This window comes from Dendropsophus ebraccatus, chromosome 9 (genome assembly GCF_027789765.1).
Source record: "Dendropsophus ebraccatus isolate aDenEbr1 chromosome 9, aDenEbr1.pat, whole genome shotgun sequence".
NCBI classification, from domain to species: Eukaryota; Metazoa; Chordata; class Amphibia; order Anura; family Hylidae; genus Dendropsophus; species Dendropsophus ebraccatus.
In genome coordinates, this window is record NC_091462.1 from 86,280,413 (window position 1) to 86,293,644 (window position 13,232).

Below are 13,232 nucleotides of genomic sequence, written 5' to 3' on the forward strand. Positions count from 1 at the left end.
TAAATAGATAAACATATAATATACCGTAGCGTGCGTAATTGTCCGATCTATTAAAATATAACAAGCGTCATTGCGAACGGTAAACGGCGTACACGACAAGAGGGAAAAAAGTGCGCGGATTACCGATTTTATGTTACATTATATATAAAAAAAAATTAATAAAAAGTGATCAAAACATTCGATCTTCACAAATATGGTATTAATAAAAACTAGAGATCATGGCGGAAAAAATGACACCCCATACAGCCCCGTAGGTGAAAAAATAAAACCGTTATAAGCGTTACAATAGTCCCATTTTATTTATAATTAATTGCCAAAAAAAAGGATTTCATTTAAAAAAAATATATAACATTAGAGAATCTGCGTAAACCTGCATATGGTTGTGTTCGGGCTGACCTATAGAATAATAGTATCATGTCACTGTTACCATATAGTGCATTACGTAGACACAGGAACCCCCCAAACGTTACCATATTGCATTCTTTTTTACGATTTCACCAATTTATATCTTCATAAATAATATATTTGGGATTCCATCATACATGTTATGGTAAAATGAAAGAAATCATTACAAAGTACAACTATTACTGTAACAAATAAGCCCTTACATGGCTTGTAGATAAAAAACTGAAAGTGCTAGAGCTCTTAGAAGGGGAGGAGGGAAAAACGGAAACACTAAGATCAAAATTTGCGCTGTCCACTGGGTCATTTTGGGCCTGGTCCTCAAAGGGTTAAAGATGTGTTTGGTTTGGGCATTTACATGGAATTACTGTTGATTAGAAACTAGTAAATTGTTTGCTATGGTAAATTACATTCCTGATAAAGAAAAGGTGTCTTAAGAAGCAGGTCATCCAGCTCTGAAGATTAGTCTTTTCAAAGGTTTCTGAGGCCAGATGATAAATGTTTTTCTCTGGTAGTCAGTAGGCAATTTTTGTAATCTGTGTGGTAACTTTTTTGCTCAGGGTAATTTGTATGTGTATTTTTTCACAGATACAGTAACTCTAGCTAGTCAATCTTCAGGCTGTATTGGTAAGTATTGTATGCCACTTAACCCCATAAGGACTGAGCCAATTTTCGTCTTTGCATTTTTATTTGTTCCTCCTCATGCTTAAAAGGCCATTGCGCTTTCATTTTATCACCTACAGACCCTTATGCAGTCTGGTCTTTTTACGTCACAACAATTGCACTTTGCAATGAAATAGTACCATAAAATAGTATCCATAAATTTGGGGGGGATTGGGGTGAAGGGGGGTTCTTTACATCATTCGCCCTGCGGTAAAACTGTTATCTATGTTCCTGAGGTCAGTATGATTAAAATAATAGGCAATTTATAAACTTTATTTGACTGCTTTTTAAAAATTAAATAAAAAAAAAAAAACTAAATAAATAAAAGTGTTCAAAATTGCTCAATACCAGGGGTGTCAAACTCAGGCCCTCCAGCTGTTGCAAAACTACAATTCCCATCATGCCTGGACAGCCAAAGCTTTAGCTTTGGCTGTCCAGGCATGATGGGAATTGTAGTTTTAAAACAGCTGGAGGGCCTGAGTTTGACACCCCTGGTATTGAGCAATTTTGAACACTTTTATTTTTTGGTCGTTGGGGCTGTGTGTGCAGCCATTGTTCCACAATATGTTCTTTTTATCAATACCTTGCTTGTGAACATGCAGCTTTTTAATCACCTTTTATAAAAATTTTCTTGATAAGATGTGACCAAAAAATGTGCACTTTGGTGAGGCTTTGTGCTTATGTTGTTTTCCCTGCGAGATCAAAATTGTGATAATTTAAAGTGGCACTCTCCCCCCACTTTAGCATTATGACTTCTCTACACAGGTGTAAAGGGTAAATTTTGCAGTTTTCATACCTTATTTTATATCATACGTCATGGTGCTTGTTCCAGTAAAAAAGTGATCTTTTATCATCTGCGGATTGTGCTACCTGGGCGGGGCTTCACAGATTTAGTGCCACTTAGCCCTGCCCACATCGCCACCATAGGCCTCCGTGATGTACCACTGCATTGGCCCCACCCCTCAGATGTTTATTTATTTATTTATTAAAAATGGCATAGCAATGATCAATGGATATAATGTAATGTAAAAATATTAAAGTCCCCTAAGGGGACATAAATCGTATCGAATAAAAAAAATTTACATTTTTAAAAACACCATAGCCCCTCCCCCAATGAAAGTTTAACTCACCCCCCTTTCCCATTTTATAAATAAAACATATAAAAATAAAAAAAATAAACATATTATGAACTATAGTCTGTGTAATCTTCCAATCTATTAAAATAAAACAATATTGTTCCCGCACGGTGAACGGCGTAAACAAAAAGCGGTGTAAAAAAAAAAGCCAAGATTTATGATTTTTATTACATTTTATTAGAAAAAAACTATAAAAATTGTTCAATAGATCTCATCTCCACAAATATGGTAATAATAAAAACTAGAGCTCATTGTGCAAAAAATGACACCCCATACAGCCCCGTAGGTGAAAAACTAAAATCATTATAAGAGTCCCAATAGGGCCATTATAATCACACCTCTTTGCAAAAAAAAAAAAGTTGTTAATAAAAATAGTAAAACATTAGAAAAGCTATATAAACTTCATATCGCTGTATTCAGACCGATCTATAGAAGAAATACATGTTATGGTAGATTGAAAGATACCCATACACCTGTTTGGGAAAACAAGCCCTTACATGGCCCTGTAGATGGAAAAATAAAAGAGTTATAGCTCTTAGAAGGTGAGGAAGAAAAAACAAAAACACAAAACTGAATATCAGTGCGGTCCTTAAGGCCATTTTGGGCCTTAAGTATATTCTATAAAAGTACTAGGAAGTGTTTTAATGGAAAATTCCTTGAAATAAAGTATTGACATTCTTCTTACAAGATGTATCTTCTTCTTCTTCTTTCAGACACATGTGCATCATTTGTCTTCCTTGGTTTTGTTCTCCTTGTGATGACCCAAGTCTTGTTCCTTTACCCCGATCATCACTGAGTTACACATACTCGGATATTCTGCATCAGAGACTGTAGTGTCTACTAGAGATGAGTGAATTACTCGGAAATTTGTTTCGCGAAGGTCGCGAATATTCGCAAATTGCATACAAATGAATTTCATTAAAAATAGTGGCGAGTGAACATGCCGCTAATTGTTCTTGTTCGCCGATACGAACAATTTGTTCGATGATTGGAATGGTTTTAACAATCATTTTCAGACATGCGGACGTTTATCTTGTGTTGTGCGCAACTGCGTAATGTTCACAACTGCGTAATGTTTGCAACTGTGTAATATACGCAACTGGGTAAGTATAAGCTAACGTGCGGTTACTATTGCGGCCGGCATGTTTAACAAATTTGCAAAGGGAATCTGGCGAATTAGCGAATAGCAATGAGGCGAATTAAACGCCCGATTCGCTGCAAATTGGAATTCGTCAGATTTGCTTTGCTCATCTCTAGTGTCTACTACTCATAATTCTACCTTGTTAACAGAAATAATGGGGGAGATTTATCAAATGTGGTGTAAAGTGAAACTGGCTCAGTTGCCCCTAGCAACCAATCAGATTCCACCTTTAATTTTTCAAAGAGTCTGTGATGAATGAAAAGTGGAATCTGATTGCTTGCTAGGGGCAACTAAGCCAGTTTAACTTTACACCATGTTTGATAAATCTCCCCCAATGACTCTGCAGCAAATTGTTGGGTTCTGATTGGGTTCATGTTATGTTGTCATTGTCAAAATGTCAATAAATTTTAGTGGGAAAAGTGAATTTATGTTACTGTTGTGATGTGAGTTTGGTTGAAGTCACAAAAACAGAGTCATTCTTTACTTTAAGTAACAAAACAACTTATAGTCAGAATGTTCAGCGATTTTGTTGCAGCTGCCTAAGGTTATGTTTGCAATCGATCAAAAATACAAAAAAAAAAACACGTGTGAACACAATCTGTATGTATATATATATATATATATATATATATATATATATATATATATATACATATATATGGTGTAAAGCCATGTAGAGCCAGTTTCACTTTACACCACGTTTGATAAATCTCCCCCATTATTTCTGTTAACAAGGTAGAATTATGAGTAGTAGACACTAGAGATGAGCGAAGCAAATCTGACGAATTCCAATTTGCAGCGAAACGGGTGTTTAATTCGCCTCATTGCTATTTGCTAATTCGCCAGATTCCCTTTGCAAATTTGTTAAACATGGCGGTCGCAATAGTAACCGCACGTTAGTTTATACTTGCCCAGTTGCGTATATTAAACAGTTGCAAACAACTGGTTTAATTTGGGCATTTTTTTTTAAGAGCCGTCATTGTGGCGCCAAAGCACATCCATTTTATTCAAATGACGGCCATAATTTGCATAAAACAGATGCTTTCTTCCACTCATTAATATTTGGGGCCTTCTCAGACATCCACCTTTTCACTATTTGCAACCTGGCAATGAAAAGCCGTTTTCTCAAAAGGACCCTTCTTTTCCTATTACAGTTAAAGGGGAACTCCAGATAAGAAAAACTTGTTTTCTATTAAAAGTACAATAAAAATCATATAGATGTGTCTATACATTGTATTACTGTATCTGTACGGTTCTGCCACACTGGTAGCTGATAGATATTCAGGAAGTAAAAAAAAAATTTCCTCTGTGTCAATCCACATTGTCTCCTGCTCCTTCTTCTGCTACCCCCCCTTAGGAGACAAATATTCCATGCCTCTGTCTCACATTGTGTGTCTGCTAGTCTCAGTCTGCTCGTCTCAGCAGGTGTTTCAACTTTCGCTGATTGTGCAAGTCTACAGAGAAATTAGGGCTGTGTTCACACATGTTGGACTGTCATTGCAGTACTGCAGTATCTGCACAAAAATGATGCAGTAACACAAATAGATACTGCTAAACAGCAGAGAGGATCAGAGCCGGCACTGCCAATCCCACCTGCACAAAAAACAAGGCACAAACAGTATATCCCATGTAACATAATATGGGATAATTTCCTTATTGTGGCAATCAACTTCAAAGATAAAAGATGCTTGATCATAATATGTGCATGGAGATGAAAAGAAAAAAAAATTAAATTTAAAAAGTTCTTTGCTTTATTCCAATATTAGCATTACAGGTAGAGAATACAGCGCTGTGCAAGTGGGACCACAATGAAATGATAAAGTACTGCAAATAATTCAGTAACACAATGAAACTGCAATGTGTGAACACAGCCTAGATGTTCTGCAACAGCTTTGGGTGGGGAATGGGCAGGGTGGAGGACTGAGGGAAAGCATTGCATTCTGGAACCTGTAGTACTGAGGACATCTGCTCAACCAGGAAATACAGAAACACAAAACAGAACAAAATCCCCCAAAACAAATGGATTTTTGGTAATTTCAAAGCTGGGATAGATAGGTAAGTATTGTTATATGCTTCTGCAGAAGTTTAAATTTTTTTAACCTCTACCCAGGTTCCCCTTTAAGACCAGAGTCCTCCCCTAGAATAATCAGTTTTGGTTCCAAAGGAATGCTAAGCTTTAGAGAGGACTGAATTTCCCTTACTACGCTTTCCCAATAGCTCTGCAGTTCAGAGCAGGACCATAACATATATAACCAACCCGCTGCCGCTCTACCACATCTAGTTAGCTGTTTCTTTCTTATCCTATAAGGAAAAGCAGGGGTATAGTAAATTCTATTCACCAAATTAAATTGTATTATTCTATGATTATTGTTTAATGACACTTTTTTATATTTTTTAAGACTCCCTTCCACTGTTCATCCGATATACTTCCCAACTGTTCCTCCCATTTTTTCCGACTCTTTACCTGCATACCTTCATATTTTACATCTCTCAGACTTCCATATAATCTTGATAGTCCCCTTTTTTTTCCCCTCTGTAAATACCAATTTTATTGTAACTGGGGTATCCTGTACCATAAGTATCTCTTTATTTTTAGTTGTAATATATGCATGATACAGGCTACAGTATTCTAACCAACCTTTATCTGATACCATTCTCTCTTCCTTCTGCTCTTGCCAGGTTTTTATCTCTCCATTCAGAAAAAGATCACTTATTTGATTTATACCCACTTTCCTATGCTCCACTAAAATTTTTAACTTATAAAACTCATCTAAGTTTGTTTTATACCAAATTGGCGAGAAAATCAATCCCCTTTTTGTCTTCAAAACTTCTTTTACTTCTTCCCAGGTCCGAAACAGTAAGTCTACCGACGGGAACAAACTCCACTTCTTATCCCTTAATTGACCTGATTCTAGAAGCTCCCAGATGTTCTCATACTTTCCTTCAGATTCGGACAGTAAATACCTGTACCATTCCCCTTTATCTTCTTCTCATACGTTAAGCTGTGCTGCCAAAAAATAAAGTTTCATATCTGGAAGGGCAAATCCTCCTTTATCATCCATATTGGGGGGCATTAAACAAATATAAGAGCTTAGGAAGAATTATAGCTTTAACTAACATTATTCTATCGGCCTTGTTTCTAATGAGGTCACACCAAATATTTATTTTATTCTGCAGAGTTTTTAATATAGGTTCAACATTAAGGTCCTTGAATTCCTGTATTTTCCCTGTAACATTTATACCCAGGTATTTAAAACTTTCACCCGGTCCCAGAACCCTAACCTTCCAATCTTGGAAGTCTTGCGTACTCATAGAACCAGAAAAGGGAAGGAGAACCGATTTATCCCAATTTATTGCTAGTCCAGACTTACTACCATATTTCTCTATTACTTTCATAACATATTTCAGGGAAGCTTCCGGATGTTCCAAATATAGGAGCATGTCATCAGCATAGAGACTGATCTTATCCTCTATGCTCTTTACCCCAAACCCCCTTATCCTATTATCTTTTCTTATAATCATAGCAAGTGGTCCTATTGCAAGGAGAAATAACATTGGCGACAGTGGGCATCCCTGTCTGGTCCCCCTTTTAAGCTCAAAACTGTCTGATAGTTCATCATTTACTGTTACTCTAGCTTTTGACTGGGAGTGTAACAGTTTTACCATGTCAATAAAGGAATCCCCCAAACCAAACTTACTCATTACCTCCCAAAGGAAATCCCACTCCACCCTGTCAAATGCCTTTGCCGTGTCCCCCCCCCCCCCCCCCCCCCCCCCACACACACACAGAAACCACCTGCATATTGTGGTACAACCTAGTCAGGCTCTGTTTTATATATCTACCAGCGACGAACCCCTTCTGGTCTGGATGAATCAGCTCCTCTATTACAGTTCTAAGCCTCCTCGCCAATACTGTAGCATAGATCTTAATGTCTACATTTAACAATAATATTGGCCTATATGCCTCTACCCTTGTTTCATCTTTCCCCTCCTTCTAAATCAGAATAATTCTTGCCTCCCTCATCGACTCTGGTAGCACACCCTCCCTTCCACCCTCCAACATGACTCGATGGAGTCCTGGGAGTAGTTGTTCATTGTACCTACGGTAGGTCTCATAAGGGAGGCCGTCCAGACGGGGGGCTGAATTACCTCTTATCTCCCACAAAGCCTCTTGGAGTTCTCTGAGAGTCAGAGGAGCACCCAACTTCTCTTTCTGTTCTTCAGGTACCATCAGGAATCGCAAGGAATCCAACAGTTCCTGCACTTCCGAGCTATTTCTTACTTCCTCGGAGGTATACAGTTCTTTATAGTACTGAACAAAGCACTCCATGATTTCCTCTTGCGTCTTAACCATCTTACCCCTTTCCGTTTGAATTGCAGATATAAGTTCTTTACCTCTCTGATTTTTAATTAGGGTAAATGATTGATTACTTGGCTTACCTGCCCCTAAATATTTTTCTTTGCCCTTAAAAAGCATCTTGTTTTTGCCTTACTAAGCAAGAAATCATTATATACTAACTGGGCCTTTTCCCACTCCTCCTTATTTTCCTCCCCGGGTCTTTTATATACCTCTGTTCAGACTCTGATACCTGAATTCTTTGATCTTCCTCCTTCTTTCTCAGCTCTTTTTTTTCCCTTTCAACCTCCTTCCTTAATATCCCTCTCAAAAAGGCTTTGCTTGCATCCCATACAACTCCATCTCTTGCTGATCCCCAATTGTGCTCCATCATCTCCCTCAACTGATCCCCTACTTTCTTTTCCTTACCAATGAGGTCAAACTAGACTGGGTTAATTTTCCATACCTCACTCCTTCTATTTAGACTGGTCTGCAATTCCACAACAATTGGCGAATGATCTGACAATGTTCTTGTCATATATTTTACATTTTTCACTAACTGCAAAAGTCCCTTTTGTTTTATTGTGACATGAGAACACCGAGGCATTGGGGTTCTTTTCTCTCCATATGTCATATATTCCTATCTCCCCACAAATTCATGCCAAAGGCGATACTGGCGGAGTCTCCACCGTCTTAACTCTTTTCCTGTCCCTCTCCTCATTCATCACACAGTTCAGGTCCCCAACTATCAGTAATGGAAGATCTCCCTTTTAGCATACATACTAAAAATCATATTTAAAATAGAAGTTGAAAAGGGTGGCAGAATATATAAAAAAAAAACTGATATACTAATTGTCTATTTTACAGTGCAATATTATATACTTTCCCTCAGTGTTCACTTTTTTCTATTAATTCCCAATTTATACTTCTGTGTATTAAAACCGTGACCCCCCCCCCCCTTGCATAGGAGGAAAAACAAGAGTGATATCTATACGTGCTCCATCTTTTGTCAGCCAAATATTGGGCAGTGTTAGTTAAATGTGTCTCTATAAGGCATATAACTGCAGGAAAAAAGTGACTCAGTGCAGAAAAGACAGCTTAACGTTTAATCCTATCCCCCATACCTCTAATGTTTAATGCCACTATTTTAGTGGTCATCCTCCCCCTTTAACCCCTAGATGACCCAGGGCGTATAGTTACGCCATGGAAGTCTGTCCCCAGACGACCTAGGGCGTAACTGTACGCCCTGGGTGTTTCTCCCGCTATGAAGCGTGCTCCGGAGCGGAGCGCGCTTCATAGCAGGTGGGGGCCGGCTGCAATCAGCAGCCGGGACCTCACCGGCAATGACACGCTGCAGCGATCGCGCTGCCGCGTGTCATTAACTCCTTAAACCGCAGCGTTTAAGTGTAAGTGACAGGGGGAGTCCCCTTTTACTTACCGATCGGGACCCCCGCAGTGTGACTGCGGGGGTCCCGATTGGTAAAACGGACTGCCGGAGGTCTCTCACCTTCCTCCGTGCGGTCCGATCGGCGATCTGCTACACTGAGCCTGCACAGGCAGGCTCAATGAGCAGAGCGCCGATAACACTGATCAATGCTGTGCCTACGGCATAGCATTAATCAGTGTAGAAATCAAACTAATCTATGTAAAAGTCCCCCAAAGGGACTTCAAATGTGTAAAAAAAAAAAAAGTTAAAAACACTAACACACTACCCCAAAACCCCTCCCCCAATAAGAGTTGAAATCACCCCCCTTTCCCATTATATAAATAAAACATATAAAAATAAATAAACAAATAAACATATAATATACCGTAGCGTGCGTAATTGTCCGATCTATTAAAATATAACAAGCGTCATTGCGAACGGTAAAAGGCGTGCACGGAAAGAGGGAAAAAAGTGCGCGGATTACCGATTTTATGTTACATTATATATATAAAAAAATTAATAAAAAGTGATCAAAACGTCCGATCTTCACAAATATGGTATTAATAAAAACTAGAGATCATGCCGGAAAAAATGACAACCCATACAGCCCCGTAGGTGAAAAAATAAAACCGTTATAAGCGTCACAATAGTCCCATTTTATTTATAATTAATTGCCAAAAAAAAGGATTTAATTTAAAAAAAATATATAACATTAGAGAATCTGTGTAACCTGCATATGGTTGTGTTCGGGCTGACCTATAGAATAATAGTATCATGTCACTGTTACCATATAGTGCATTACGTAGACACAGGAACCCCCCAAACGTTACCATATTGCATTCTTTTTTGCGATTTCACCAATTTATATCTTCATAAATAATATATTTGGAATTCCATCATACATGTTATGGTAAATGAATGACGCCATTACACAGTACAACTATTCCTGTAACAAATAAGCCCTTACATGGCCTTGTAGATAGAAAACTGAGAGTGCTAGAGCTCTTAGAAGGGGAGGAGGGAAAAACGGAAACACTAAGATCAAAATTTGCGCGGTCCACTGGGTCATTTTGGGCCTGGTCCTCAAAGGGTTAAATCTAACTGAAGTGTATGCGAAGAAATAAAGAAAAGAAAAGGAAGAAAAAAAAACAAAAAACAAAAAAAAACAGCTCTGCCCCCCCTCAATCCCCCACCAACCCGCTCACCCACTACAAACGTTCGCAGTGGGTCTCTCTACTTTGAGATCTACCCCCCTGCATGCTCTATATCTTAATCAAAAAAGCAAACACAATGTCAATGTCCAGTATTTCACTATTTCAGGCCCTTTATGTCCATCCAACTTTCCACATCCTCCGGGGCCTGGAAAAAATGGGCCTTTCCTCCAAAAGTCAACCGCAGTTTTGCGGGAAAAACCAACGCATATTGGATTTCATTTATCCGCAGGTGCTTCTTTACAGTAAAAAACATCTTTCTTACTTTTTGTGTTTCAACGGCATAGTCCTGATAGCCACTCTGTGTTCCTTATATAGCACAGACTTCATTTCCCTAGCCTTAGTCATGATAGCTTCCTTATCTCTAAAGAGAGAGATTTTGGCAACTATGGGCCTTGGATAGTTGCACCATCTCCTGCCTACTGCTCCTGCCACGCCTCGCCTCGCCTGCCGTCACTAGCAACCAAGCCAGGGGTAGCGACCTGGGGGTCGCCTGCCGCAGCAAGTCCATCCCGCCTTGCGGCGGGCTCTGGTGAAAACCATCGGCCCCTTAGACTCCGCTCCCTGGTGAGGTTAGTGCCATCGCTAGTGACGGTCCAGTGGATCCACTACTCCAGGCGTTACACATGTCCACCATTTTCTCCTTCATCTGGGTATTTACTTGCGTAAAAATTCCATATCCTTTTTTATTTTATTTACATCATCTTCTAGCAGACTAACTCTGCTTTCTGCTTCTGTACATCTCTCTCTTATTTTCCCCAATTCATCCCTAATCAGTGATATCTCTGCGTGCATACTCCCCACCTGTTTTAAATCTTCTAAAGATGAATTACTGTACTTTGAGTGACTGCCGAATTAATTTTTTCCAGTGAGACCCCTGACTCAGTTCCTTCACTTATTTCTTGTTGTGCCCCTCTCGTATTGCGTTGTTTACCTGTGGCTTGACTGGGAGAATTTTTTTTTTCCATTTTTCCTGGATCTTTATTTTCTTTAATCGGGCTCTCTGACTTTCCTGCTTTACGGCTCATTCTACGACTTCAGGTAACACGTAATGCACTAGCAGTCAATCTCACAGACAGATATCAGAATGCAGTTATTTATGCAGTGATGCGCTGGCAATCTCACAGACAGATATCAGAATGCAGTTATTTATGCAGTGATGCACTGGCAATCTCACAGACAGATATCAGAATGCAGTTATTTATGCAGTGATGCGCTGGCAATCTCACAGACAGATATCAGAATGCAGTTATTTATGCAGTGATGCACTGGCAGTCTCACAGACAGATATCAGAATGCAGTTATTTATGCAGTGATGCGCTGGCAATCTCACAGACAGATATCAGGAAGCAGTTATTTATGCAGTGATGCACTGGCAATCTCACAGACAGATATCAGAATGCAGTAATTCTTGCAGTAATGCACTGGCAGTCTCACAAACAGATATCAGGAAGCAATTATTTATGCAGTGATGCACTGGCAGTCTCATAGACAGATATCAGAATGCACTTATTTATGCAGTGATGCACTGGCAGTCTCATAGACAGATATCAGAATGCAGTTATTTATGCAGTGATGCACTGGCAGTCTCACAGACAGATATCAGAATGCAGTTATTTATGCAGTGATGCACTGGCAGTCTCACAGACCGATATCAGAATGCAGTTATTTATGCAGTGATGCACTGGCGGTCTCACAGACACATATCAGGAGGCAGTTATTTATGCAGTGATGCACTGGCGGTCTCACAGATAGATATCAGAATGCAGTTATTTATGCAGTGATGCACTGGGGGTCTTACAGACAGATATCAGGGGGCAGTTATTTATGCGATGATGCACTGGCAGTCTCACAGACAGATATCAGAATGCAGTTATTAATGCGGTTATGCGCTGGCAATCTCACAGACAGATATCAGAATGCAGTTATTTATGCGATGATGCACTGGCAGTCTCACAGACAGATATCAGAATGCAGTTATTAATGCGGTTATGCGCTGGCAATCTCACAGACAGATATCAGGGAGCAGTTATTTATGCTGTGATGCACTGGCAATCTCTCAGACAGGTGTCAGAAAGCAGATATTTATGCAGTGATGCACTGGCGGTCTCACAGACAGATATCAGAATGCAGTTATTTATATGATGATGCGCTGGCAATCTCACAGACAAATATCAGTAAGCTGCTATTTATGCAATAATGTACTGGCACTCTCGCAGTCAGATATCAGGAAGCAGTTATTTATGAAATGATGTACCAGCAGTCTCACAGTTAAATATCAGAAAGCAATTATTTGCGCGTTGATTCATTGGCAATCTCTCATGCAAATATCAGAAACAGTTATTTATGCAATGATGCACTGGCCGTTACACAGACAAGTACCAGGAAGCAGTTATTTTTGTGGTGATGCACTGGCAGATTATCAAGAAGCAATTGCTTATACTGCAATACCCTCACAGTTTATTCTCTGGTGCACAAGTATCTTCACCAAATTAAATGATTTAGTGCACCGATAGGCCAGCCAGCAGAATTCCCAGTAGAGATCTATTTATGCACACCAACAATCACACTGCCAGTGATCAAAATAGTTTTCAGGCACAAGTTGCTTATGGTGCGTTTACACAGACAGATTTATCTGACAGATCTTTGAAGCCAAAACCAGGAACAGACTATAATCTGGGATCAGGTGATAAAGGAAAGACTGGGATCTATCCTCTTTTCAAATCCATTCCTGGCTTTGGCTTCCAAAATCTGTCAGATAAATCTTTCTGTGTAAACGCACCCTTAGACACTAAGCTTAAACTACATAGCTCTCCTGTGATGGTTTTTCTGCCTTCAGTCCACATGCACTCTGCTACACCTCCTCCTAAATCGGGTTACCCTCCATGCTCTCACCGTTAAGAGGACACCTGAACCA

The 13,232-nt window shown here is 39.4% G+C and overlaps 1 protein-coding gene across 1 annotated transcript in view; it reads left to right on the forward strand.

Annotated features, from left to right (window-relative positions):
* LOC138801808 (uromodulin-like) overlaps positions 1-13,232 on the forward strand; it is a 93,912-nt gene that overhangs the window by 60,138 nt on the left and 20,542 nt on the right. The window contains exons 16-18 of the mRNA XM_069984906.1: positions 6,190-6,199; positions 7,346-7,447; positions 7,567-7,634. Of these exons, the coding sequence (XP_069841007.1) occupies positions 6,190-6,199; positions 7,346-7,447; positions 7,567-7,634 (180 nt within the window). The remainder of the gene's footprint in view (positions 1-6,189; positions 6,200-7,345; positions 7,448-7,566; positions 7,635-13,232) is intronic.